General features: G+C 37.3%; 9 protein-coding genes across 9 annotated transcripts; 4 read left to right on the plus strand and 5 right to left on the minus strand.

Annotated features, from left to right (window-relative positions):
- The first annotated feature begins 44 nt into the window (after positions 1 to 44).
- LOC105316576 (G-protein-signaling modulator 1-like) lies at positions 45 to 4,878 on the plus strand. Its single transcript, XM_011411578.2, has 8 exons — positions 45 to 488; positions 651 to 891; positions 1,401 to 1,488; positions 1,643 to 1,762; positions 2,309 to 2,428; positions 2,766 to 2,885; positions 3,633 to 4,438; positions 4,738 to 4,878. The coding sequence occupies exons 1-8, from the start codon at positions 56 to 58 to the stop codon at positions 4,769 to 4,771; spliced, it is 1,962 nt and encodes a 653-aa protein (XP_011409880.2). The 5' UTR covers positions 45 to 55; the 3' UTR covers positions 4,772 to 4,878.
- Positions 4,879 to 4,881: 3 nt separating this feature from the next.
- LOC105316577 (RING finger protein nhl-1-like) lies at positions 4,882 to 7,093 on the minus strand. The gene has a single exon (XM_011411579.2). The coding sequence runs from the start codon at positions 7,070 to 7,072 to the stop codon at positions 5,078 to 5,080; it is 1,995 nt and encodes a 664-aa protein (XP_011409881.1). The 5' UTR covers positions 7,073 to 7,093; the 3' UTR covers positions 4,882 to 5,077.
- LOC105316561 (uncharacterized) lies at positions 6,267 to 8,121 on the plus strand. The gene is made up of 6 exons (XM_011411545.2): positions 6,267 to 6,384; positions 7,017 to 7,332; positions 7,376 to 7,518; positions 7,637 to 7,710; positions 7,755 to 7,835; positions 7,888 to 8,121. Exons 1-6 carry the CDS (start codon positions 6,267 to 6,269, stop codon positions 8,041 to 8,043), a joined length of 888 nt encoding a protein of 295 aa, XP_011409847.2. The 3' UTR covers positions 8,044 to 8,121.
- Positions 8,122 to 8,753: 632 nt separating this feature from the next.
- Positions 8,754 to 10,213, minus strand: LOC105316578 (protein FAM161A-like). The gene has a single exon (XM_011411580.2). The coding sequence runs from the start codon at positions 10,195 to 10,197 to the stop codon at positions 8,827 to 8,829; it is 1,371 nt and encodes a 456-aa protein (XP_011409882.2). The 5' UTR covers positions 10,198 to 10,213; the 3' UTR covers positions 8,754 to 8,826.
- Positions 10,214 to 10,259: 46 nt separating this feature from the next.
- Positions 10,260 to 13,240, plus strand: LOC100638501 (uncharacterized). Its single transcript, XM_020008694.1, has 10 exons — positions 10,260 to 10,426; positions 10,482 to 10,550; positions 10,614 to 10,726; positions 10,993 to 11,133; positions 12,112 to 12,217; positions 12,363 to 12,467; positions 12,557 to 12,625; positions 12,678 to 12,790; positions 12,928 to 13,071; positions 13,124 to 13,240. Exons 1-10 carry the CDS (start codon positions 10,355 to 10,357, stop codon positions 13,155 to 13,157), a joined length of 966 nt encoding a protein of 321 aa, XP_019864253.1. The 5' UTR covers positions 10,260 to 10,354; the 3' UTR covers positions 13,158 to 13,240.
- On the minus strand, positions 11,224 to 12,305 carry LOC109593725 (dephospho-CoA kinase domain-containing protein-like). Its single transcript, XM_020008722.1, has 4 exons — positions 12,126 to 12,305; positions 11,852 to 12,055; positions 11,664 to 11,751; positions 11,224 to 11,605 (listed from the first exon to the last, which is right to left on the minus strand). The coding sequence occupies exons 1-4, from the start codon at positions 12,235 to 12,237 to the stop codon at positions 11,332 to 11,334; spliced, it is 678 nt and encodes a 225-aa protein (XP_019864281.1). The 5' UTR covers positions 12,238 to 12,305; the 3' UTR covers positions 11,224 to 11,331.
- Positions 13,241 to 13,356: 116 nt separating the features above from the next.
- Positions 13,357 to 14,640, minus strand: LOC100638629 (glia maturation factor gamma-like). Its single transcript, XM_003383722.3, has 5 exons — positions 14,607 to 14,640; positions 14,278 to 14,433; positions 13,796 to 13,934; positions 13,642 to 13,715; positions 13,357 to 13,591 (listed from the first exon to the last, which is right to left on the minus strand). The coding sequence occupies exons 1-5, from the start codon at positions 14,607 to 14,609 to the stop codon at positions 13,526 to 13,528; spliced, it is 438 nt and encodes a 145-aa protein (XP_003383770.1). The 5' UTR covers positions 14,610 to 14,640; the 3' UTR covers positions 13,357 to 13,525.
- A 29-nt stretch (positions 14,641 to 14,669) lies between these two features.
- LOC100635677 (probable methyltransferase TARBP1) lies at positions 14,670 to 25,156 on the plus strand. Its single transcript, XM_020008720.1, has 27 exons — positions 14,670 to 15,646; positions 15,721 to 15,790; positions 15,844 to 15,992; positions 16,087 to 16,139; positions 16,192 to 16,292; positions 16,350 to 16,494; positions 16,554 to 16,650; positions 16,704 to 16,790; positions 16,859 to 17,061; positions 17,119 to 17,306; positions 17,532 to 17,818; positions 17,968 to 18,082; positions 18,198 to 18,493; positions 18,539 to 18,721; positions 18,885 to 19,150; positions 19,201 to 19,272; positions 19,315 to 19,438; positions 19,501 to 19,611; positions 19,662 to 19,814; positions 19,899 to 19,985; positions 20,059 to 20,240; positions 20,321 to 20,399; positions 20,457 to 20,678; positions 21,159 to 21,354; positions 23,264 to 23,388; positions 23,435 to 23,571; positions 24,717 to 25,156. Exons 1-27 carry the CDS (start codon positions 14,702 to 14,704, stop codon positions 24,865 to 24,867), a joined length of 4,824 nt encoding a protein of 1,607 aa, XP_019864279.1. The 5' UTR covers positions 14,670 to 14,701; the 3' UTR covers positions 24,868 to 25,156.
- On the minus strand, positions 25,152 to 26,932 carry LOC105316580 (tolloid-like protein 1). The gene is made up of 3 exons (XM_011411582.2): positions 26,596 to 26,932; positions 25,995 to 26,375; positions 25,152 to 25,719 (listed from the first exon to the last, which is right to left on the minus strand). Exons 1-3 carry the CDS (start codon positions 26,894 to 26,896, stop codon positions 25,292 to 25,294), a joined length of 1,110 nt encoding a protein of 369 aa, XP_011409884.2. The 5' UTR covers positions 26,897 to 26,932; the 3' UTR covers positions 25,152 to 25,291.
- Between the last annotated feature and the right edge of the window lie 542 nt (positions 26,933 to 27,474).

Genomic DNA, 27,474 nt, shown 5'->3' on the forward strand with positions numbered 1-27,474 from the left:
ACAATTCTTACCTAATTAGTCCAAAAATTCTCTTGGGAAAGCAACAAGCTGTAGAATGGAAGAGCAAATCATGTCGCATCATCATCATCATCATCATCACCAGCACCTCTCCTCTAGGACAAGCACTAGCTACTTACTCACCGAGGAAGGAGAAGACCCAATGGCCGAGGTATTGAGCGTAGACTCTGAGCCACCAGCTCCTGGTAAGTCCTGCCACGAGCTAGCAATGGAGGGAGAGGAGTTGAGCAAGGCTGGGGACTATGGAGAGGCCATCCCGGTCCTCGAGGCAGCGCTAGAGTCTAGTCCCGAAGACTTCCAGCTCACCAGTGTTCTTTGGAGCCTCCTGGGCAATGCACACTTTTATCAAGGGGACATGGATGCAGCTATAACCTGCCACTCTCACGACTTGGCCATTTGCTGTGAGACTAATGACGACAAGAGCAAAGCTCAGGCCTACTGCAACCTTGGGATAGCTCATAGAAAATCAGGTAAGAAAGAGAGACTGTTCTATTATAGTGTAACAGGACTCTAAGTGCATGTTATAGGCTAATACTACAGCATCCAATAATGATATCTGTGTTGATAATACAATGTAAACAGTAAACACCATGTTACTATTATTATTATTATCATCATCATTGTTACAATAGGTTATCTGCAAAAAGCTAAGCTTTGCTATGAGAGCTACCTTGAGCTCTGTGAGATACTAGAAGACAGACGCTCCATTTCAAAGGCAAACCATAACCTCGGGGACCTTCACATGACTCTGGGAAGACTCAAGATCCAGAAAGACGGAGGATTAGAGAACTCACCGGAAGGAAGAGACCACCTGACGATGGGAGCCATGTACTTTGAGAAGCACCTGGAGTATATACAAGATCATGGGTCAAAGTATGTCACAGAAAGTTCAATTGCTCATAATGAATTCCTTATTCAAATTACTCAACCTTGAACATAAATATTATCATTGACACATGCAGTGGTTAGGATGTTAAAAATTCTTATTGTATTTTTATTAAGGTGATTTGGTTTTCTTTTGTGGTTAATTGTGCAGAGGTATGATAGCCACAAAGAATTCTGAGCTCCTCTTGATCTTTGCATTCCTTTGCCTCGAAATTAATTGTCCCAGTAAATATGATCAAAGGAGCAATTCCAATTAACTTAAAGAATAGTTTATTGAATTATTTTGATAATAAAAAAAATAGAGAGAGGGGGAGAAGATCAAATGATACATGCTTACATAACCGCTAGCTTTTAAGTACTTGTCATTGCAACTATGCTACAACCTGATAACCACTGCTCTAGTAGAGAGTCCTGTATAGCTACACTAATGCATTACCATAATTCTAAATTATTATTATATATTATTATTATTGTTATTATATTGTTATCTTCCACAGAGCTTCAGAGTGTCGTGCACACGGTAACCTTGGGGTCATTTATGAACTGCTCCAGGACACTGACAAAGCTATTGATCATCATCAAAAGGTACACACACACACACACAAACACACACACACACAACATGTTGTAGTCATTAAGTAATGAAAACTACATGGATTCTCTCATGCATTATGTATACTATACTCACACCTTCAATAATATCAAATGACAAACTGATACTCGTATTCTTTACATGCAGAGATTGGATATTGCTATGGAGATAAGCGATAAGGCAAATATTGGTCGATCGTACTGCAGTATTGGCAATTGTCTCAAGGCTATTTTGCAACCAGACAAGGCAATGGAATGCTATAAGAGGGTTAGTAGGAAATGTCAGCTAGTCTAGTAGTTGATTGTAATGTCATAATTCTATCAATGCCAGAGCATGGGAAAGATAATAATGATATTAGTTAGATCTCTTTTGTAATTATGAGAATGGACCTTCTGTGTCTTGTATTGCCAGCTGTTAGTGACAGACAATTTGTCTGCTTCCTTAGCTAATACTCCATTTAAGGTAGAGACTCCCTGTGTGGCTTACAGTTCCTGTGTGGCTTACTGGGACCGTTTAGTAAACATTGTGTCATGGACTCCTGCTAGTAAATGATATATTTGCATTTTATCATGTACAAGTCTAGTCACCTGACAGATAAAGATTAATATCAATTATTAGTACATTTGCTCGACAAATTAATTCCTGTCCTATGACACAGTGTCATTGTTGTGTTGCAATCTCGACTATGCTGACTTGTCCTATCAAATTTCTTAATATAATCTGCCTATACCATTCTCCTTATGTAATAACATACTACATTAAAAATGAATGGTTTTATATATATATATATATTTATTTATGTATTATTAATAGGGTTTAAGTGTTGCCTCTGAGCTTGAAGATCATGTTGGTATGGGAGTGTGTCACTGTAATATGGGTTCCACTTACGAGATGATGGGAAATGTCGAAGAGACAGCTGATCAATATGAAAAGGTATTGTCAAGTCTTGTGGTGGTCTGGCCTGTTGCCAAGTATTGTTTAGTAGTTGATCCATGCCCCACTACTGTTCACGTTAAAACAATGTGCACTGTCCCCTATTAGACTGTATGCTCTATTAGCTATGATCTTTATTATTATTATTAGGTATTATTAGGTATTATTATATAATGTGCTTTCTGTTACTACAATCCTCCTCCTCCTCCTCCTCCTTCTCACTCCCTTTCTCCTGCATGCCAATCCTCTCCCTCTGGCTGCCTTTACAAGCCTTCTCCACATCTCATCATGAAAATTAAATTTGTGCACTTTACTATTTTAATTCTTTTTATAAAAGCACTACCAAGCAATGAAGAATGCCGGTAACACCCAGGGACAGATATCAGCACTGACAAGTATGGCAAAGATATACGAGACACTGGCAAATGCCACAAAAGCTATTGAATCACTACAAAAGGTGAGGAGTTGCTGATGAACCAGTAACTAATATTTAAATGTGATAGAATTTAGACTGTGCATGGCTCATTAGCATCACGTATTGAGTGCTAATGAATTTTATGCTACAATAGTTAGTAGTGTGTGAATTCCACCATATAATGATGCAGACTATTATTATTTTATACCTGTGTCTCTCATGAAGTAATGTCTGTCCAAGTAACAACAGTTGTCTTAGCAGCATGACAACATGTAATTGATGATATACACAGTCCAGCATGTATTCCTGTTGCCCTTTGTGTCAGTATAAAGTGTCAGTGTGGGAGGAGAAAATGAGCAATTTGGTAATAGGATTAGCCTCTTCATTAGATTAAGTTCTTTTGATTGGTACATGTCTTTTTATGTCCTCTGTTTTCTTCTGATGATATAAGATCTGTCGGGAAATATGAATCAACTCAAAGCTTTGTTTGTGTGACAACAAGCTAATGGTTTGATGTCTACTTAACTCTTGAACAAAAATAGTCATTATGACTCATTTGCATACTTTTAATGTGAAAGGTCCTGGGAATTATATCTCATAGTGTTTATTTGACATTTTTCTATACTTTACACTTTATTATGGTATGCAATTAACATGATAGGCGTTGTCCCTATATTGTAATTGATACTATTTCATTATCCATAATTGGATTGTCTTGTGTATCATGATACTGGTCTCCCTCTTTTTTACTTCCTTTCTCACCCTCTTTTTCTCTCTCCCTCTCTTTAGTTGGTGTTTCTCTATCGAGAGCTAAAAGAAGAGTCTGAAATGAAAGGAGCTCTCGAAAAGATAACAAATCTCGGCGGGTCCGATCACGAGCCTTCCCACATTGCCCCTCCCCCTAGCCCACCCACATCAGGACCCAGTAAAGCTGAGAACGGCGGCAAGAAAGGCGGGATTTTTAAGAAACTCAAAGAGAAACGATCGAAGAAAAGGAGCATCATTGGGCCGGAGACTACTCAAAGCGTGTCGGGGGTTTTGGGTGAGTCGTGGCGCTGTAGCTCTCCCGTGATTAAAGAGGAGACAAAGCTTCACTCTAACGAGCCTAAGGCAGTTGGTAAGGATACAAAGGAAGATCAACCAGTGAGGTCTGACTCAAGGAATAGCAGAGAGGAAAGGGCCAGCCCTCAGGACAGGAAGCGTTCGTGGAGTCATGGTCAAATAAACAAAGTGTCTGTTGAGCATGGAGACCAAACAATGAATGAGACCTTTCCCTCGTCTTCTCTTTCATCGAAACTGAGTAACTCTGAATTGGTGACACTTGCTAGTCCTATTGAAAGAGGAGGAGGAGGGAAGGAAGGAGGAAGAGAGGGAGGACAGACGGACCAGTATGTCATTCACGGGCCCATACCTGGAGAGACCGAGCAGTATTATAAGCTACGGAAACCGATCTACGAGAAATTTGGCGACAAGTCGCATCACGATACCCTCAAGGAACTGACGGATTTTTTGAACAGTTCGGAAGAGAAGGAGCCGGTTAATCTGAGCATATTGCAGGATTGGGATGGATGGATGATTGGATCCAAAGCTGTCATGTAAGGAGCACATGAACATTTGTTTTTAACATGCATCATGTAGTAGTGTAACACTTTAAGCATGAGTCATGCATGCTTGTAAAACAGAACGAAAATAAAGCTTTTTTTATTTAATAGTTTTGTCTTGATATTGCAAGTTTTGTTGGATTAATGTAAAGAATTTTGTATTTGATAAGCATTAAGCAGGTGGGGCACATTCTTTCACTTGTATGTGTGGGCATAATTGTACCAGTAGTAGGAGTGCTTCTTGATGTCTTTTATGTCTTCCATAATTACTGTTGCATATCTGATTTGTATAGGATACAATCAAGAAAAGAGTCGAAACTCATATAAAGATAGTTACGGAATTTAGTGACGATCGATCTATTATTTTAAAATTTTGACACTCTTTTATTATTTTTGTTGTAATAATGTACTTGCTCTATCAGTGACATTGATCATTTATAATTAACAGTCATTCTAATAATAATGTAATAATAATGATAATATTACTGTTATAATAATAATAATTTATTTACTGACATGACAAAATGATGAGATTGCTTTCACCTCTAATAGTGTGAATTGCACTTGCAGTGAGGTTTAAACAAAGCTATTATACACAAATTCATTAAAAATTAGAATAAAAAAAATTTGAGTTTAATACACAATCAATCTGTTGTTCATTAGATCACAAATGTACAAGAATCCTTCACTATCAAATGATAGCCCCCTTGGGTTCCTAAACTGACCCTCATTGACACCTTCATCTCCAAAACTAGTCACAAACTGACCCTCAGGAGTGAAAGCTGACACACGATGGTTCCCATACTCAGTGACATAGACCAAACCACTATTGGTGTCTACTGTAATTCCTACTGGATCAAAGAGCTCTCCTGGACTGCACCCCTTACTACCAAATCCAATTAAAAATTCACCCTCGGGAGAAAATTTTTGAATGCGATGATTCCCATAGTCAGCGACATACACTGAGTTGGTGCGATCAATAGCAATGTCATGCGGATTCTCAAATTCTCCATCTCTCGATCCTTTACTGCCAAACGAATGAGAAAAGGCCAAATCAGGAGTGAGGACTTGAATGCGATGATTATTGTGATCAGCTATGTACACCCTCCCATCTGTTGGAGATATGACCATGCCAACAGGGCAATTGAATTTTAGAGGACCTTTGCCCAATCCACCAACTGATGCTAAGAGCTTTCCGTCCATGCTTATCTTTTGTATTCTGTGATCATCGTCAATAACTAGAATAGAGCTATTGTCTCGAGTAATGGCCACATCACGAGGAGAACAAAACGTGACATCCCCACTACCTCCTTCTCCTCCAAATGTCTTCATTTTCTTTCCTCTCCCATCCAATATGGTAACGCGATGATTCCAGCATTCTGTTAAAATAACTTGACCTTTTTCACTCACAGCAACTCCCCAGGGATATTTTATGCCAGTGATGATACGGGCTGGAATGATTATATCGAAATACGGATTGAAAGGGACCACCAAAGAAGTACCTTCCAGTTGGACATCGTGAACTTTAACCTCAACGTAATGATGACCACTAGTAAAAGGGCTGCATTGTATCTGATACACTCCAGGATATGAAGTAGTACTCACTGTAGTTTCAATGGGAGCTACATCTTTACCAACTGGTACTAGACTACAGCTAAGAGATGATATGGGAACCGTTAGGAGACTTGAATCAGGGACCTCCATTGATAATGGAAATGAAATCATCTTCTTCTCTGGAAAATGATTCACTTGATTTATTTCCTTGACCCTGCATTGCTGCAATGCTGTGTAAGAGACAATCTCACCCACTTGGTGTACGACTATGCTTGGATCCCCCTTGATAAATTCTAAATCTGCTTTTTCTAATGGGTCAAATTCCTCCACATTGATTCCTCTTGTCATCTCACTCATGCGCTCATCCTCTGACATAAAGACATGCTGTAAGCTCAGGCTCTCTTCTACTTTGCTTTTAAAAATCCTTTTCTGCTTAGCTATTACCTGCAATTTGCTCTCAACTATTGCATCAACTTCCTTTGTCAGCTCTTTCTCAACCGTATTCATCACTTCTTGTACAAACAAATGAATGTCTTCCTGGACTGCTTCTCCTTGCTTCTTAATCTCTTTCTCTCTTTGCGTGAGGTCAGTGAGAATTCTTTCAATGTGGCTCGCTTGCTCCTGGACAACAACAGAAGCTGAGGCTGACACCTCATCGAGGCTTGATATTTGATGGCTGGAAAAGAAACTCCATTTCTTATGGACATGCATGCATTCTTCACAGAAAAACTTGCTGCACTCTTTGCAATAGACAACTGCAGTGACTTCATTGCAATTGTTGCAAGTGACGGTTTTTGCCATGAGGCTGTGCATCTCTTTGAGGTTGTTGAGATGGAATGCTTTGTGAAAGCCTTCCACTCCACCTCGTGGTAGTTCTGTCTTGTCATGACAAGTAGGGCAGGAGAGGTAAGAGGTCTCGTTCTCTTCTTTATCAGGCGGTACTCCCTCCAGACAAGACTGGCAAAAGGAGTGGAGACATGATAGTGTCTTTGGGTCTGTGTAAATACTGTGGCATAAGGGACAGGTGATTTGTTCCTTCAGTTTAAGGAGATCAAGAGAAGACGAAATAGACATGCTGCAGAGAAGAATGAAGGTAACCTCACTCCAGAAACGAATAAAGGTAACCTCACTCAGTCGATGTTATTTTATATCTGCTGTATAACCTCTTTTACTGAGCTGAGCCTGCAGGAAGGGTGGGGCTGGGTAGAGCTAAACTCACGTCAGGATATTTCCGTATACTTTAACCACGTGCTACAACGTGGTTTATCTTATTCTCTAATTAGTATCCGCCATTTAAACATGAGCGAGACTCAGAGGGAGAAGAAAAGAAAAGAGTGAGTTTATTGTATATTTCAGTGTGTCTCAGGCTTTACTCAGTTGGTGGCTGAAACAGATGAAGAAAAGAAGCAAAGAGACTAAGAGTAAAACGAAGCAACCAACAGAAGAAGAGGAGATAGTAGGAGAAGAGGCCGAAGAAGACACTGTAGATAAAAAAAGAAGTAGATATATTCTATTTATAGGTACATTTAATTAGCAATGCCTATAGGGAGTGCTTCATTTGGTTTGTACATGTACAAGAAAGGGGGTGTGGCATGATGCATAATTAATTATATTTTTGTTGTGGGATTACTACGATAGGAAATTTACCATATTCGGTATCATCTGATGATATTATGCATCACTTTCGAAAGAGAGGAGTACCCATTCAACAGGTTTGACCAGTTTTAAAATCGTGTTCTGATTGTCCAGTTTATAGGTACGATTGCTGACAGAGAGAGGGTCAGCGAAATCTCGTGGGTGTGGTTTTCTTGAATTTAATAGTGTCAAGCATCAACAGGTATGAAGAAAAATTTTGATAATGATTTCGTTTTTAAGTTTTTGTTTTTTAGAATGCTTTAAAGTTTCATAAGTCAAATCTTTCTGGGCGGAGCATTAACCTAGAGGTGACGTGTGGGGGCGGAGGAAAAGGTGAGAAAAGGATGAACAAGATAAAAAAGCGCAACGAGAGATTGTCAAAAAATCGATTAAAACAACAGCAACAATGAAACTTAATTAAATGCTTGAAATCAAATATCATTATCTATTGTTTAAAAAATCCAAAGACATTTAGTTTATGAAAAAAATTTGCGATAATGACCATAACTTGAAAAGTCTATGTCAGAATCAGCTCTAATGTACAGGGTACTTTTCAGAAATTGGCCCATTTCTTTAAATGGCCGTAACTTGAAAAATTGAAGTCGGAATCAGCTCAAACTTGCTACATAGCATTAGGACGTCAATACGTATCAAAAAATGTAATAAAAGTTTGGGGTGATTTTGGAGCCATTTTTTTGGAAAAAACCATGGGCTATAGTACAGGGTAATTTTCAGAAAATGGCTCATTTCTTTAAATGGCCGTAACTTGAAAAATTGAAGTCGGAATCAGCTCAAACTTTCTACACAGCATAACTACATCAATATGTATCTGAAAATGTAATAAAAATTTGGGGTGATTTCGGAGCCATTTTTTGGAAAAAACCATTAGTACAGGGTACTTTTCAGAAATTGGCCCATTTCTTTAAATGGCCATAACTTGAAAAATTGAAGTCGGAATCAGCTCAAACTTGCTACATAGCATTAGGACATCAATATGTATCAAAAATGTAAATAATGATTGGGGTGATTTCGGAGCCATTTTTCGGAAAAAAGGTACTTTTCAGAATTTTGAGATTGTTTTAAAATGGTCATCTTCATGGCACATTAGTACAGAGAATAATTTTTGATGATAGATCTATTTTATACTCTATTTACACAAAGAAAAGAAAAACCATGCATATAGATAGATACTATCAATGGAAAGTTACAGATTTGGTAGGAGTTGAGTGTCTTATTATTGGCAAAGGTTTTCCTTGAAGCTCCTCAATTGGTAATGTTAATGTCTTTACTTGCCTTTGCCTCCTCATCAGTTCTTGCTCAAAATCATTATAGGCATATTTATTTTCATTAGCAGAAGGTTGTTTCTTCTTTTCAAGAACCTTTTCATCTTTGGCTATTCTCCTCAAGAGTCTTTCAAGATTGTACTCTTGTCCTCTTATTCTCATTCCAGCTGGTAAATGAGACTCAGCAAGACTCTCTAGTGCCCTCTGGCGTATTCTTATCTTCCTGTATTCTTCCTCCTCCTCTATCCTCTCCATGATATTTGGATCAAATACATATTCTGGGATCTCCCCAGCTTGAAAGCATTGCTTCTCCTTCTTTTCTCTCTCAGCTGTCTCTTTCAATAGCAATATTTGTGACTCTCTCTCCTTCTTTTTTGCTTCTTCACGGGCCATAAAACTAAACGGTTTCTCTAATCTTTTTAGAGTTTCCTTTGATGTTTCCTTAATCTGCTCTCTCCTCTCTTGGTTGCATGCGTTGATCATTTCGTATAACGGTAGGAAAGTTGTGGCTGGTACAGGATTAGCTTTGAATTGTTTGGCCAAATGTGCCTCTTCCTCTGCCTCTCTCTCCTCCTTTTCCTTCTCTGCCATCTGTAGGCTCCTGCTCTTCTTTTTTTCTTTTCTCTCTTCTCTCAATGTCATCGAGAAAGGGACAGGTACCGTAACTCGAGTTGGACTGAAATCTTTCCTTGAGGAAGGCAACGGTGAATTCCTTTTTATCTTCTTGTAACGAGGGCTGGGTACGTAGTCGGTTATATTAAAATCGTCCCACATATTCTCAATCAGATCAACATCAGACGAATATGTAAGATCACTAACAGAAAAGTCTTCAATTTCCTCTGCTTCATCCATCGTTGAATCCAAAGGTCCCATAATACATGTGCATGTGCATATACCAGTACCTGTGCATGTACATGTATTTGCTTGTAGCTTAGTGTTTGTAGAGTTTTGTAAGTCTTTATATTGCGATGGCTGATATCCACATAGTCCACATGTACAATCATCCATTGTACTAGGGGTTGGGATACCAGAAGACCCGGTTCTTCCCAGCAGTGCGTACACAGACTCTCTCAGTGTTTCTTGATTCTGTTGAAGCTGTTCAAGTATCGAGAGCATCTTATGCTGTACCACCTTCTCACTCATTGGTCCAGAGTGGGCTGTTCCTTGTTCAATTGGTCCAAGATACAAATCTTTCTTTTTTGTACTATATTCTGTAGTAGGTTGATGCAAGAGTAAAGAAAGAGGAGGAGAGCTGCTCCTTGAAGATGTAAACTCCTCCATGATGATGATCACAAATATTTTTTACACAAAATGCAAATTTGTGGCGTTGTCTTGGCAACAGAATTTTTAACCCGCTATGTTTTGACTTGATAGGAGGAGACAGCTCTCTTGAGCTATTTAGCTAGAGCTGCAACTTCACTTGAAGGTTCACAGACGAATGTATGATACCTTTGTCTTCACCTTGTGCCTTCTAGACAGTTTGATAGCCATTGTACTGGCTATATATCATGTATGGTGATAGTCCCATTTTATATATAATTATTAAAATTTTTATACTTTCCTAGATTATTGTATTGTCAGATATCCAGTTTGATTTTGTGGCAGCTAGACATGGCTGTGATAAGTTAAATAAGGTATGAATCCAAATTTCTGTGAATTAACACTGTATCATTTTTTTAATAAATATTCTTCTCTAGTCTGTGAAGCCAGAGCTAATGTTAAATGCATTCATTCCACTGATTCTAATGCTCAGTGGCCACTGGCTTCTCAGTATACTATCCAGCCCTTTGGCAATATATCTCTGCTATAGGTAAACCTTAATTCTCTCATTCCTCTTCTTTCTCTATTTTTGAGATGCTTACATGTATTGATGTACATTAATATACATTAATCTACAATAGTCTACATGTGCTCTTAATTGACTAGTAATGTCATGTCACACACCATAGTCTATTCATTGTATTGTCACCAAGCAAATCCTGTATAGCTTTGTGTAGTTCACATGTATGTAATGTAATGTATTTCGATTACTAATTATAGTTAAGTGATGTCAGATTGGACTCTGTTTTTTAATAGATATTTTAATCTTCGAAGTTCATTCATTGGCCTTTATGATGCCACTGTCATTAGAAATGGCAATCAACTAATAAATTTTCAGAAAGAATCGTTTGTCAAGATCGGGTATCATCTAATTATTTTCTTTGCCTCGTTATACTAGTAAGCTGTAGCATTTGATATTTCAAGCATCAGTTACCATTATACTCTTTTCTCTACAGCGTTATCCTTTATCTACTGACATAGTCAAACCAAATGAGAAAGATGGTTCTGCAATAATAGAATGTTTTATTTTTAGAGCACGAATGAAAGACGCAAAAAATAATTATTTTGTTTCGATTCAAATAATTTCATTAATGATTAGAAATAAACAGCATAGAAAATAACTAATGTTAACACTAAAGCGGCGCATATCCATTTGTACAGGCCACAAAATAAGGACATCCTTTTCATATTATTAAACAAGTGAAGCGCCTGCTGTTCAGCTTGCCCCCTCTCTCCAGTATTATCTATAACAAACTGAGCTCTCCTGCACTTTGTGCTAAGCGGCATCTGAGAAGATATTCTCTTCATTGCTTCTTCTTCAGTTAGACCATCTCTGGACATTAATCTTTCCAACTGCTGCTCTTCTGTACTGCATTCAATATTAACTTGAACACTTTTGTATAGATCTTGCTTTAAGATTAGCTTACCAATTGACAACAATGACCATTTTCATGAATTTGAGAAAACGACTGCTCTCAAATAGAAGTGGAGTTACAAGAACAACGAAAGATTTACCTAAAAAAAGAAGAGAAAGTTGTTGGATATGCTAGTCAATTTTAAAGCTCTACTGTTGTCGCTTATTATATAAGTGGAATACGCAAGAGATTACAGCTACCTAGAATAAAATATTTGAGTAGCAGCCACAACATTCTGTATTGTATGTATGGGTGGGTGATGGCATTCAAAGTGTGTCTTTTCTCATCATCTGAGAATATCATTGAACCAAGCAACGGGCGATTGATCGTCCGGTCATCATTAAGCACCTGAACACCAAACGTTCCTATGATTGCTCTCCAGGCAGCAGTGTCGGGTTCTACAACTGGAATAATTAAGAGGAGGGCAAGGGCCCCAGGCTAATCTTTATTATATAAACAGTATATTTCATGTACCTTGTCTTGAGATCAGATCAGCATCTATTATAGGACAACCCAGTCGCTCCAGTTGTCTTGATACTGTCGATTTCCCGCTTGCAATACCACCTGTTAGTCCATAAATGTGCATTTCAGTAGAGATTCTGAAAGATAGACCCCAGCCACACCTTCCTTTGACATAGCACGTGGTTTCCGTACACTCACGGATACTTCATTGGTGTCTATCTCCGTATTCTTAAAAGGCGGGGCTTATAGCTGTCTCCATTTTTTCACATTTTCATCATGTTTGGTGCTGATTTCTACGTTTTTCTTCTCGTTATGCTCGTATCCATAGGCCTCCTCTTTATGATGGTTTGGCATGTGAGTAGAAATCCATATTTAAAAAATATTTTCCATCCTTTATTATGATTTTGTCACCTTTTATGTATTGATTCTCTATCTAACAATAGTTGATAATGGTAGATGAACTAAAGAATGACTATCGTAATCCTGTAGACTTTGCTTCTAATCAAAACATGGTATACTATGACAGCATGTATATTATGCTTGTTATTGCAATGACATTAATAGTTGGTGTTTCCTGAATATGGATTACATTTATTCATCGTGTTACTCTTACTCATGTTTGGATACTGGTTCACATTTATGTGGAACGTCCCTCTACTCGCTTACCATATATGGAGGTATAAAGAAAATACTAATATTTTCCCAAGACTATTTAATGCAATGTATCATTACTTGTACAATAATATAGAAATTACTTATAGAAATTAGTTCCGATAGGGAATATTACGTGTATGATCATATTCTTATTTTTTAGGTTTGTTAAGCGTCCCAGTGCTAGTGGGTATGGTCTCTACGATCCAACAATCGTCATGAACAGGGACAACCTAATCTTTTATAACAGAGAAGGATTCATCAAGCTTGGATACTATGTCCTTTCTTTTCTCATCTACCTTTACAAGTAAGAAAAATGTCATTCTTATTTATGTGATGTACATATTGTCTCTCTTTAGCATGATGGTGGCTTTGGTTGTTGCTCTGACATAAAATGGGGACACTTTTTGTGTACATGTGAATGATGAAATGGTACCGAAGTGAAATTATAGTTTTCAAAAATTTTATTGAAATGATGGTTTAATATTAAAATAATTATCATTGCAGCTTCAAAGCCGGCTTTTGAGTAATACATTACAAGCACATGTAGTTGCATACGTGTACATGTAATTTTGTATACATGTATCAATAATACTGTTATTTCCAAAATCATCATTGAAAAGCTAAAAAAATCATACTACAAAAATCATCATTAGTTTATTATACAGTAAAAGGACAATAATAAGAATATTAATAAGAATATTAATAATAAGAATAATCACACGTTTTCAAAGAAGCTTCACTTCTACATTCATGCGTCATCACTTCTTCAGTTTTGAGAGTAACCATTCTTCAGTAAGTTCATCAGTTCCCCTTAATTCATAAACCTATACACACCAGAGCATCCATTTATACATACTCAGAATAGAATGCTCACTTTAGTGAATCCACATTTATTGACAAGAGTCAGTTTAGAGCCGGCATACATCATTTGCAACTCTGGTTTAATACCTAGTAACAGGATTGTTCACACAATGTCAACTTCAATTACCCCTAACTCTTTTCCTTTCTCCTTCTCTCATCTTCCTTACCTTGTGGACTAACAAATATAAAGACGAGAGGATAGGATACCCTCCCATCGTCGTGATGGTAACAGTAGCTTAGGGCAACATATCTCGGCTCGTGTGTTGGCAGTTCTGCCTCCAAGTCTTCAATTTTCAAATCATTCATCTTAAAATTAAAAAAAAACTTAATATAAGTAGGAAAGGTTGAAAAGATTAACATTACAAGTGTAGAGTGGAGTAATGAATCAGTGCAGTATAATTACATGCTGTGAGTTAGTGTGTGTCAACTTTTCCTGATACATATACATGTACTTATGTTGTTTAGCAAGTTTGAGCTGATTCCAATCAAAATTGGATTTTTTATGAATTTTTAAAGTTGCTTGAAAATCGGGTGTACTATGGTATTTCATAAAAGATGACAATTTATCAAAAATGATACAACATTTGCCTTTGTAAGTTAAAACTTTTCCCCCCTATCTGTTGTAATTAATGCATTTATATGTATATACCGTATCTTCATCAACTGTATCATCCTCAATAATAGTCATAGACTCAACGTCTATCTTCATAATAATGGCGGCAGACGTCTTTTCTTTGCGGAATCGGAATTTCTTAACACGTTCAAAAAGTTCCGGGGAAATTGAACAAACTTCAAGATTTTGAGCCTACAAAATAGAAAAAAAACATTCATAATAATAATGAACTCTCCCTCCCTCTTTTGAGTATTCATATATTCCCAGGATAGGCTACCAAATTTACTTACTTATACTCTCTTAACATAAACTAGAACCCGTCATGCAAGGATAAATCAAGGACAAAACAATAAAGCTTTACTCACCATTTTTTATTCAGCTTCCAAGCCACGCCCAAGAATAACGAACGCCCACTTGACCACGCCTACTTTGTCCATGCCCTTCCACGTGGTAAGGAAGGATGTCATCAGTGAATAACGAAACTCATTCCAGTGTATTTCTCAAACTAGAGGAGCGATGTTTGAAGGTACTGGGAGGAGAAAGAGAAGATGGTGACACTCTACAGTGTCTGGTTGATCTTAAGGACTCTCTATTATCAGTTCCGATCAAGGAGAGAGAATCAATCTCTACAACCTCTCTACTGGGTTCAGGCCTGCCTTACCTAAATCACGTGATCAACACCGAGCAATCACGTGACTTGGATTTGGCTTTGTGCGAGTATCTCTCCTTACTCTCGTCTCAGAGCGATGTTCAGCATAAGACTCTATTTAATGCCCTTTTTGACCTCTACACCAACGAAGACCTTTCCACCATGTCAAAGACGCATGTTCTAATGATAATTAATTATTTATTAATGGAGAAAGAGGCGTGTGCATCATCTCACCTAAAACAGGATTTACTGACTCGTGTTCTCTTGCTACTTGTGGCCACACCCACCAATCAATCATTCCTTTTATCAAGTCTCGTGTTACCTTGTCTGTTACTGAGTGACGCTACTACTAAAGAGGCGTGGCAGTTTGTCGAAAAGGTGTGGCTACGTGAAACGAATGTTGAGAGTCGCTCCATAGACCTATGCTTGACACTTTTGTGTTGCCTCGTTCATGTTTTTATACCTGGGAGGGCCCCCTTGACTCCAAATATTAGATCCCCACCGGTTCTGGTTCATGACGTAAGACACTATAAGATATTTTGGGACATCATTCAATCTGGACTAGTTGATGAAGATCCTTTGAATAGGAAGAGATGTCAGTTTTTAATGGACGCCGTTCTAGAAGAATCTGTTGGAAAAGAGAGAGGAGTAACTAGTGAAGGAGGCGTGTTCTGGTGGAACGGGGACAAAGAGAAAGAGTTGAGGGAAATTTGGAGCAACTTGATGCTATTACTGGAAACGCTAGAAGAGAAACAAGTATGAGTATGTACATGTATATATAGTGACAGCTCTTCACATGCATGTACATATATATCTCCTCTCCTTTTCAGGTCCATATAGTCAATCCGGTATTGAATCGGCTACCAAGTCTTGTCTCAGCCACTAGGACACTTGTTGATGGTAAGGATGATTGTTTGTACAGTGTATCCGGTCATGTGGCAGCTGTACTGTAGGTCTTCACATGCTTCACGTCTCGTGGCTAATGACAGTCTTTAAGAGGGTCCTCTCTCATGATGCAAAGTCCATTGTTAGGAGAGGAGTCAGGGAATTATTAGGAATCGAACTAAGCAATTCTCCATTTCTCTTGAAGGAAAACTGGAAAGTAAGCAAGCATTTGTTGTACATGTACTTCTAAAGTTGTAGAATTTTCAATAATATAATAATATACTTGAAATAAAATTAATTTACACTATTAGGTAATACTGGATCCATTGCTAACTGCTTTTGGGAACAGTTATGTATTTGCAAGGTCAGTGGATGAATGACAGTATGAGTATGTGTGTTTGTTTTGTGTTTAATAGGGAAAGTCATTCTAATGCTGCTGCTGTGTGCCCTCCACTGGTTGAAGAATTGGGTTCATTTTTGAGCAGATTTATCTCCAAATTAGGAGAAGAAGAGAAATGTAAGACCAATTATATGTACAACAAGACTATACTCTCATATTATTTTACCTTTTTAGACAATTTCTTTTCTTTCTTCCTCTCTTGTTGTTTATCGAAAGAATTGCCCGATATACCAACAGTGTATGTCATGTACTCTCTCACGCTCCTTCCTCCTTCATTTAAGGCTCCATTGATAGGCACCTCCTCTATAGAGACAATAAGGTTAGCCGAGTTGGATCAGGAGAATGCAATGGTTGGATTCATGAGTTACGTATTTTTAGGTCTCTGGTAGTCAATACTTCATTGATCCACAGGATAGTACAGAGATCCGCCACACAATCTTTCATACTGGCCGCTTTCTGCAAATATTGCAGTCAAGTACATGTCTTGTATATTATTATGATGATGATATTTTTAGTTATTTTTTTTAGGAATTTAGTTTTTCAGATGTATTTCAGACACTGGGCTGCTTCAGTAGTACCGAGTGTCTCTTGTATGGGTCTCAGTCTTGGGCCATGGTATGGGAATGGGATTATGGGAATTGGAATATAATACATGTATAATACATGTATATTGTTTGATGTAGGCTTCCAAGCTAATATCAAGGATAGCAAGAGGCCAGGATAATTCAGGGTCTTTGTATGTGTTTTTAAAAACCTGTATAGGGTCCCTTGTCAAAGATTCCACTAGTACTCAGACCCAGTATAGTCTCTCAACTTGGCTTAGTCCGGGGAGTGTTGCTAGAGCAGTTTTATTGTCAGCTGATGGTCACGTGACTTGTGATAATAAGTTAGCAAAGAGTGGAAGTACACGTAGTGTTCCTTTTTTATCTTTATACTCTCGCAGGCTCTTAGTTGCTGAAAATTCTGGTCCTGATGACGTTCTGACTGATCTCCTCTCTCCTTCCCTTGAAGCAATATCCAGTGCAAGAACAAGAGTGTACATGCCAGTGGAGGTTGTAATGTCTTCGGTTAAATTATTATCGACTCTACTTGACAATATAATAACTGGACAGTCCACATTTAACATGAATGGTAAGTTATACTGGAATGAAGTCCATCATTGTCATTTCATCAAAAATGGCAAAAAAGAATTCTTCATTTTATTTTTTTTTTCTGATGCGTATACATGTTCTTATGTTGTGTATCAAGTTTGAGCTGATTCCGATTGAAATTTAATTTTTTACGAATTTTTTTAAAGTTACTCAAAAATTTAGCCAAGTCTATAATTACATGTATCTACTTATTTTTCCCATTTAGTCAAAGAAGGAGCCTCCAGGCTTGTCTATAAGGCTCTATTGCCATGGCTGCCAGAGATTCTCTCTTACTTTCAGGACGTTTTACTTGCCGGACTCCACATTTCCTCATCAGGTCCTATTGCTTCTCTCTTAGATCTCGTCCAGTTATTCTCTACTGCCAGTCGCTGCCTTTACAAATTTATTGGTATGTGCAGCTGGACCAGTGACAATAATGGGAGGGGTCTGTCTTGCACTGGATTCACTGATAAAGCAGTTCATGTGTTGCTGGATATAGTTGAGAAGAATCAGGTAAAGAAATGCAGTTATATCTTTTTACCACTAGTACATTTACAACACGTGCATAGTACATACATGTAGATGTATGTACAAGTATATGTGCATGTCAAATTTTCTAGGATTTCAGCGCTATTGTTTTATAATGTCCCCATTATAAATAGGTGATAGAGTTTACAGTTCCTCTATTAGGAGCAGTTTCTGTACTGGAATGGGTTTGTAATCATGGGAATGAGAATCCTTCACTAATGCCCACTGAACAGTATCACGCAATGATAAGTGAGTCTGTAATATTCTTTTTGATTTTGAATTAGTGAGCTAATTATACAATTGTTATTATTATTATATTTGTCATACATGTATGCTTTAAGCAATTCTTTATTTTCTAAAATAGGAAAGCTATATAATCTCCCAGTTACTATTACATTAATTAGACCAGTCCAGCATGCCCCAGGTCAAGAATACGGTCGCTGTATTGCCTCCTGTCTCTCCTCTTATTGGTCCATACTCCACAATGTCACACTCTTCAAGTGTCACGATACCATGAAGACCCAGTTACCACTAACGGATCATGTGACTATTGGATCACGTGACGTTGAACTAATTGCGAAATCTTGCACCGAACATTTTGATGTTTTGGGTAGCGACATGGCATGGCCTCTTGGCTGTCTAGCAACACTTGTCCCACAAGTTTGCCGATTTTATTTACTCGGTCTTTCAATTAGTATTGTTTAGATTGTTGATACAGTAGGTGTGGCTTATCTACTTCCAATCATTGAGATGGCATGGCCTCTTGTTCTAGAGTTGAAGGAGCACTTGTTCCCTTTGTTGAAGTCATTGAGAGCCTTTGTTCAGTTTACGTATCATCAGAGGCTCATGGAAGCATCAGATCCTGACCTTATACAGCTGCAAATAAAGGTCAAGACTATATAACTAATACATATAGTAGCTACATCTACATGTGCATTGAATTATTTGACCATGTTGTGATTTATTTCCTAATATACATGTAAATTTAATGGCCAAGGATGATTTTTGGTAGTTGTTATAATAGATCATTGTGATTGTTTCCTTTCTTTAGTATGCCAATGAGATATTTGCTGTATCAGAAGTAAAGACAGGCGTGTGCAACGTATTGGCTGAGCATCTCTGCACTGTTTTTAAAACCATCAATACTGTTGCTAACACTGATACCAATCAGACTGATATTGATTCAAATGATATTGATTTTACTGATATTGATTCCACTGATATTGATTCTACCAATATCAATGCTAGGCTGGCGGAGAGGGCTCAGATCATTACGTACATGTGTGGCTTTGGGCCAATCTTTAAGAAGAACCTAAGGTTAGCACTTACATGTATCATTGAGATGAAAGTCCCTCTTGTGTCATTAGAGTTATCCTTGATGTCAATCAATTTGTAATGTCACTAGGTGAATCTTGCTCTACTAACAGTTTGAAATTGAGGTCAGTATAATGCTGTATGGTATTATTCTTTATTGATTGCAGGGAGGCTGAAAGTGATATGATGGTTAGAGTTAGAGTAATGAATATGCTTTTAGAAGTATCGTCATATTCAACTGCTAATACGCCAAGCATTGTATCAATTGTTATTAGGAATATCGTTAATGAAGTAAATTAACTTACAATTTTAATGATTATTATATCTCTAATATTCTCATTATTTGTTTTCAGTTAAAAGAGCTGAGCATTTCAAAGCCTCATTATTATATAAACTCATACTCTCACCGGTACAGGCTAAGACTAGTACAAACTTTACTAGTACTGTACAAGTCAATCAATAAAGTAAATTTGGATGTAAAACACTCAGTAAGAAACTCTTCATTAATGAATAGGCAGTGGTTAAGAGTGTTATCATGGAAATGTTGGATTGTCTGGAGATTGATAATCAGCTCTCGGTCCGATATGCTATGGAGTGGTTGGTTGTTATGCTAATGTCCCAGTTTCCTTTTTCTTGGAAGGAATTACTCCTCCCTCATCTACAGATGGTATGATTTTTGATTAGAAAATTTTATGGTCTAATGATACGATGTATTACCAAATGGATTTCTTGATTGAATGTCTTTATGCAGAACACTGGTAGAAGATTGAGCAGATTTTGTTCGATATTTACAATCACCGTACAACTTGGGAAGTGTTTGACATCAACTGCTGAGAAAGTTAGTGTATATTTTTCTTTACTCCTTTAATGCATGCTCACCTCTCCCTCCCTCCCTCCCTCCCTCGTTGCAGGTTGAGTATTATTCTTTGGTCCTTCCGATAGTGTTCCAATGGTCTTTGTGCCATCATTTCATTGTCAGGCTATACGCTGCAGGCTCTGTCATTCAACTTTATGAACAGTCATTGTCGCTTCTTCCTGATATCCCTTCACTCTCTTTCATTCATCAATTCATTCCTTTCATCAAACAGTACAGGTTAATGTCTACATTTATACTTTATACATTTATACTTTATACTTTATACATGCTTCACTTCTTCATTAATATCATTATAGCGATACTGGCAAGTCTAGGAAGCTAGAGAGTAATGTGTTTTTCTCGCTAATGCATCCACAAAATGACTTTAATTTACAAGTAAAGGATTTCAATATACTAGTTGTTCATGAACTTATGACTCTCTTTATAAATCAGGTCATATTCCATACCCTACCTGCACTAACTAGTGTGATGGAGGAAGAATTGATACCTTTTAAGCTATTTGTCTCTTCCTCTTGTATTTGGTCTCAGCTCAACCCTCCCTTTCCCACTACTTGTACTAATGCTGCCATTATTGATGCAGCAGCAAGCCTTCTTGGTCATTCTTCCATTGATGAAGACTGTGAGATCATTGATAGACCCAACACACAACAAAAAGTAAGTTATGTCTTCATGTAGTGCACCAGACACGCATAGTACATGGTCTTTGGCAATAACTTTTAAAAATTCATAAAAAATCCAATTTTGATCGGAATCAGCTCAAACTTGTTACACAGCATAAGAACATGTATATGTATGAGAATATATTATAAAAGTGGAGAATTCTCTCCTAGTCATTTTTGGCGAAATTTGGCCAAAATCCCTGTACTATAGTACAGGGACTTTTGCCTGATTTTTGAATAACTTTAAAAATTCGTAAAAAATCCAATTTTGATCAGAATCAGCTCAAACTTGCTGCACAGCATAAGAACACGTATATGTATCAGAAAAAATTATTAAAATGGACGATTCTCTCCTAGTCATTTTTGATGAATTATACACTTTACTTAGGGTGCGTTGTACAATCATTATTACAGACAAATACTATTGCAATGGATTATTATTGCAGTCTCTACAATGTTGTTATTATTATGATAGGATGAGGATTCTGGCAGTGACATACAGCGTAAGATTACACCATGGAATAGCTCAACTGTCACTCTCTACAGTGAACTCTTTCCATCTTCATCAGTTCCACCTTCTCTACTGCCTTCAGTGCAGGACGAGAAGAAGAAGAAGGACAATGGATTAGTATTAGTTGCTTCTTTGATTAACAAGCAGCCTAATCTTGGAGGTAAGTTATGATGAATTAATCATCTACACAAAATACTAGTAATAGTTAGTTACTGCCAATATAATAAGGATGCAAGGACATGTCAAGTTTAACTAATCATTATAATTAAATTGATATCATTACTATACTGACGCACCTTTTTATTCGATTAAGAGACCACAGTTATACAAACATGCGCAATATTGATATTGCATTGTGTAATAATTATTGCGTAGACAAATCTGATTCATATACCCCGTGGCAGTACATACATGTATTGGTTATGAGGCCACTGTTTATACTATAAGGATGGGATGGCTACCAAGTCAGGAATTGCTACCAGGAGGTGCAGCAGTCATTCCTCCTAGTATAGTGTATGTTTATGCTAAGCATAGTTCAGCCTTTGCCTCAGTATCTTCTATGGCTACTGTACTTTGCTTGCATACTTCAATGCACTCATTCCTATGGCTGGCAGTGAAATATGATGATGTTATGACTTGCGATTATTTTTTGTGGCCCAACACTGTTGCCTACTCTGAGAGTGGCCAGTAAACTGGCGTAATTGGTAATATGATTGCTATGTGATCTGCTTGTGTCGTGTCTCCCGAATGCTTTCCTATTTACGCCAACAAATTAAGCGACTGTGTAACAATTCCTGTGAGGTTTGTTACTTGTCTGGCTTCTCTCTCTCTTACGTTGATGGAATGATTTAATTGTAGACACTCTCTCACTCTGAGCCGTCATAACAAGTCTCTATCTGTTTACTGTGCTTGCAGACTCAGCCCTTGTCATTATTAGCAATAACGACAGTTTAAATTAGAATTTGTTCATTATGAGCGGTAATGATTATTTTTGCCTTAAAATTTAAATCAAAATTAAAAAAAAACATTTAATGTTTGATACTTTTTTCGCATTCAGCAAAGCCAAGGACTAAATTATCCTCGTTATTTCTTGTGTGATTTTGAATGATTCATGTACAAGGCATTATTGCAAGACTTCTTGGCTTTGGTGACATTATTGAACGCATTCAAGCATAACTTTATCAAGCATGTGCTGTGCATAAAGTGTATCTGCTGGTAGTACTGTGCTTAAATGGATACGTATGATTAGGCCCTCGCTTCTCTTACGTGGGCAAATATTAGTCTGTTGCTGTTAATTTATCAATCCTCATTGAGTTATGTGGATGCACTTTATTGCATAAAAAATAATTATTTGTCCTGGATGCTAGTTCGGCTAACATTATAATGCTGAGTCTATGCATACGAGGTTATGCAGCACTCCTACTGAGCTAACAATATTACAAAATGTGTCTGGTATAGAATCCATCGACTTTTAATTGTTCTATGTAAGGATGAAGTTTTGGGAGTGTTTCTACTGAGATGATGATCTAAGCTGTTACGTCTTAATTAGCCAGTGGATGTAATGCTTATGATTATTGTGGGAGTTGTTTACTAGAGTTAGAAAACAAATTATTATTTGACAGGTCAGTCAGTCCATGCAGTTATTGCTAGTGTTTTGGCTTGGCTGGTTTTGATGTTTTCAAGATTTTGTTGGTGTAAATGCAATTATTATGTAGATCCTGTGTCTACTTGCTTTTTATGGAGCCCAATAATTGCTAGAGCAATGGGAACTCTGGCCTGTTTTTCCTTTATGCGAGTTGAGTGATGTATTGAAGTTATGTTTGTGTTTTTGTCATTACTGTGTTTGTTGTTATGTTTTTATGCAAAGTTGTGTATCGATTGTTTATTCATTATGCATGGTTTGGTTCCAATTTGTTTGTAATGTGCTTATCAACAACCTTCTCTCATCAAATTATTAGCAGCAAAACAAAAATGGTGATATGCAGCCTGTTTCAATCTCTATGCATGTACTGCCTTTGTTATTGTAAACATCATAAATGATAATTTATCGTCATTTATTGGCATTTTAGGTCTCTGTAGAACTTGTGAGATATTTGGTGTTGCTGAGCTAGTGTTGGGAAGCACTGCTGTGCTGGAAGAGAAAGAGTTTAAATCACTGAGTGTGACTGCAGAGAAATGGCTAAAGATATCACAAGTATCATGATACAGATCATTCTGATTATAGTAACAAATTTTTCAAGGTAAAGCCATCAGAGCTGTCCACCTACTTGCTGAGCATGAGAAGGAAAGGTTATACATTAGTTGGTGTCGAGCAAACAGCTCACAGCAAACAAATAAATAATTACCAGATTCCAGTGAAGACAGTCTTGTTGTTGGGGTAAGGAGACACTACATGATACCCTTTATTGCATAAGAAGAAAAAGGAATTATAATATTTATTTTACAAGTTCGACTCTCCCGACGTACAATACTCTTTATTGCATAAGAAGAAGAAGGAATTATATTATTTTCGACCCTCCCGACATAATGCTCTTATTGCATAAGAAGAGAAAGGAATTATAATATTTTAGTTCGACCTTCCCAACCTCCGTGTGTGTTGTCACACTTTTCGTGTGTGTTTTAGGTACAATAAGTACATTATCTAAACGAGATCTTTGCATTTTAGGTCAGGAAATTTGTTCATGTTTGGTTGTCCTCATTTCCTTTCTTTAAATTTATGATCTAGCATACACTGTGGTAGAATTGGCTTTAAATCTATTCAGTTCTCTCTAAAGATATTGTTAAGTCTAGCTATATAAACATGATAGTCTTTACTTGTGGAACTAACTTGCTAATATGATCATTTGTTTCGCTCCCATTAGTGTTGTGTTGGCTATAGTGAGACTGTCCAGTGTTGGGTAATGGCTTAACTCTATCAGTTATAGCCGGAGTTATATCATTTAGACGATGGTTACCATGCAACCAATCAGTTATAATATTTTCAGAGTAAATTATATCGATTTTATAAGATTAGAGCGGCTTCTGTTGTATCTAACGACAAATCTCAGAGACTTGTCTTTGGCAGGAGATGTAGCCTTTGCATTCCTTTAATCTTTAATGTGATATTGAGTAAAAAGCTAGGCAGTTACCAAAAAGTTTATACCGTATAGGGCATAATGTTCGTGGGACGCAAATTTCGCTGATTTCGTGGATAAAGAAAATTCGCAAAAATAAAATCCGCGAATATCAATTTAATACGGTATCCGCATGGCACACGTGGTAGAATTCGCGAAATTAAAATCCATGAATTGGAATTTTAGTAGATTTCGCGAAATTTGCCTCCCGCGAACATTATGTCCTATACGGTAATTCAGGGTTTTATGGGCATAAAAGTAAGGCTGGAACCATTATAACAGCCCATAGATAAAGGCTGAATCCTCAGTATTAACTAATAATGTATTATTGTAATCTCAGCTTCAGCAGTCTTTCTATGCACCTGTCATTCTATATCTGCATCTCTGTTTCTTTTAATTTCCTTTGTAGTAATGAACGTGAAGGTATACCTGTGGAGTTAATACATTCACTAGATGAATGTGTAGAGATACCACAGTTTGGAGTCATTAGGTCACTCAATGTTCATGTTAGTGGAGCCATTGTTGTATGGGAGTACACCAAACAACACTCTCAATTATGAGTCATACTTGGACAGAACAAATATATTTATTTGATTGTAATGTATCTGCTCTTTGAACTTCACTTTGAACTCTCTCATGCCTTGAGTTTGTCTAAAGAGTAAACTTTGTCGTCATCTTCTAATAATTATTTTTTAATATTAAATTTTTGGTTCATGCCTTGACACGCTTTACTCAAGCATGCATTATGCTAACTAATTAATGTATATGGTATTCTATTTTTGCAGGAGTATTGCTTTATTATTTACAAGTTGTATAACATTTTTGGATGATTTTATAACGTTAATACAATTTGACTTATTTATATATTTCTGAAAAAAATAATTTCAAACAAAAATGACAGTTATACCAACTGATATAATAGTGCATGTATCAAAGAATATTTAAGACAAAATAATATGATATAGAGAGATAATAAAGTAATGTTTAATTGTCTTCTGCCATGATTCCAGACTCATCGCCTGATGAGCCATTGGATAATATCTGTCGATAGTTTAGAACGAAACCACGTCCTTCATATATCTGATCAGTCTTAAAGATCAATGTAATCTCTTCCAGTCCTTTGCTCTCTGCTGGTATTTTAAACAGTCTGGGTGGTACCTTGCCGCAGAAAGCAGCTATATGCTTCACCTTTTTATCCGAAGTCTTCCCAGTTACTAGCAGATAGTCACCGTACCGACAGTTTCCAGTAGAAATGATATCTATGTTTTGAAATGTGAGATAAACATCGTGCTTAGGCATGACTTGTATAGTCCATTGACAGTTCTCATTGGGTCTGTACTTGATTGGATAATGTGGAGATGTTATTGTCCCCCTTGATAGTGTGTATATGGAGTAAGGCCCACACTCTTGTCCTGCAAACATAAAAAGAGCATGAATACATGTACTGATGTTTATTGATGTCTATGCATGTATGCATGTAATGTCTAATGGGGGATTGTTGCCAAGCGTTGCTAATTGTGCTCTTGGTTAAAAGGCTACAATGCACTCCCATTCAGCCCTTCTGTTAGCAGATCACGCTTGTGTACTGCATAGCAATGTAATGATCTGAGATTGTTTTGAGTCAGTAATGCAATTATTATTTATGTAAATGCCTTAGCGCAATCAAGTTTGTTGCCTTCTTTCTCACCTGCATAGAAAACCGAGTACTTCAAGTGAAAACCTCTCTTTGAGACAATGAAATCTGATCTGAACTGGATAAAGAGATTTGATCCTGTGCTGTAGAGTGTCTGGAAGGTTTTATGGTATGATTTGCTTCCACCACAGAAGACCCCAAGACTGTGCTTGCTCTCGCTTGTACCATCCCACAGTTGGAGGTAGTCATAATTACAACTATAAATGTTGTTGCCAGGCTCTACGCTGAAGGACTCTGGCCCAATGACTATCCTTCTCTCTGGATCTGTGGATATCTTCCATATGCAGTTTGCATTGTTTGGATAATTGTTTGGATAATTGAGACTGAAAATGTCTCCTTTGTGTGTTAGAAAAACTTCACCGCATTGAGGAGTTTCTAAAAACGATATAAGGTTTATCATAATCAAGTTGGAAATTGAAGGGTAGCCCAGGCTATGCATAAAGGGACAGGGGGTAACTCAGTGTGTGGGTGCATAATGCACATGTTTTGGCTAAATTAGATTGTTTGATCAATGAAGAAAGTCAGTACAACTAATAGTACTTAAATGAGGAGACATGCTATGCTGAAGCTATTGCACAGCATCATGTAATGGTACCTTGTTCGCAGCAGAGTCCATGATGGCTTGCAGGACATTGACATAGCTTCCTTTCAGCATCATATGTCCCTCCATTCTGACAGACAAAGGGACAGGTGAAGTTTTCTGTTGTCAATACAGGTTGTTGGCATTCCTCTGAACTGCAGCATCTCTTTTCTAGGATCCTATATTGTACGCCACAAGTGCAGTTGCGATATTGACCAACTCCATAATAGCACTTTAATTGGCTCACTGCTGCTGTGGCTAGCATGATTAAAAGCAGGGATACTGCTATCGTTTTGCTGATAGATATACTGGACATTGTCTTCTCTGCTCAGTTCCCGTTGGTGTTTAGATTCTCCTCTGAGATGCTCTCATTTATAATGTTAAGATAGGGGAGGGGCTCTACGCGGGTGTGTGTTTTGCGCATGCTCAGAGAAAAGTTTAATTTTGTACGAGGCACATCCTCAAAAAGTAAACAAGGTGTTCCAAAGTCACTGTACACAAGTTTGTCTGGGAATATAATATTTTTTAAATTAATTAATAATAAAAGCAAGGCACTTGGGTCTTCTATTTTACTAATAATACTGAAAGTCGGTCGATTCCCAATATGGCCTATGCATTATATAATCAGCATCCATACAGTTTTCAAACAATTTCCATAGTACGAGCACACACATTGACATTCATTAATGCATCATCACTGCTGTTTGATTGTGTTGGCAAATAAAACAACTTGAGAAATTGAGATTAGTGCCATATTAATGTGCAACTGATTTTAATCTCAACCATGCAGTGAGAGCCTGCTGCACATCACATATGCATGCATGCAAGCAATATAACATAATTCAATCTACAGCTCCTAATTCAATTCAATAATGCATCATGCCCATGACTTCT

This window comes from Amphimedon queenslandica, unplaced genomic scaffold (assembly GCF_000090795.2).
Source record: "Amphimedon queenslandica unplaced genomic scaffold, v1.1 AMPQUscaffold_13507, whole genome shotgun sequence".
NCBI classification, from domain to species: Eukaryota; Metazoa; Porifera; class Demospongiae; order Haplosclerida; family Niphatidae; genus Amphimedon; species Amphimedon queenslandica.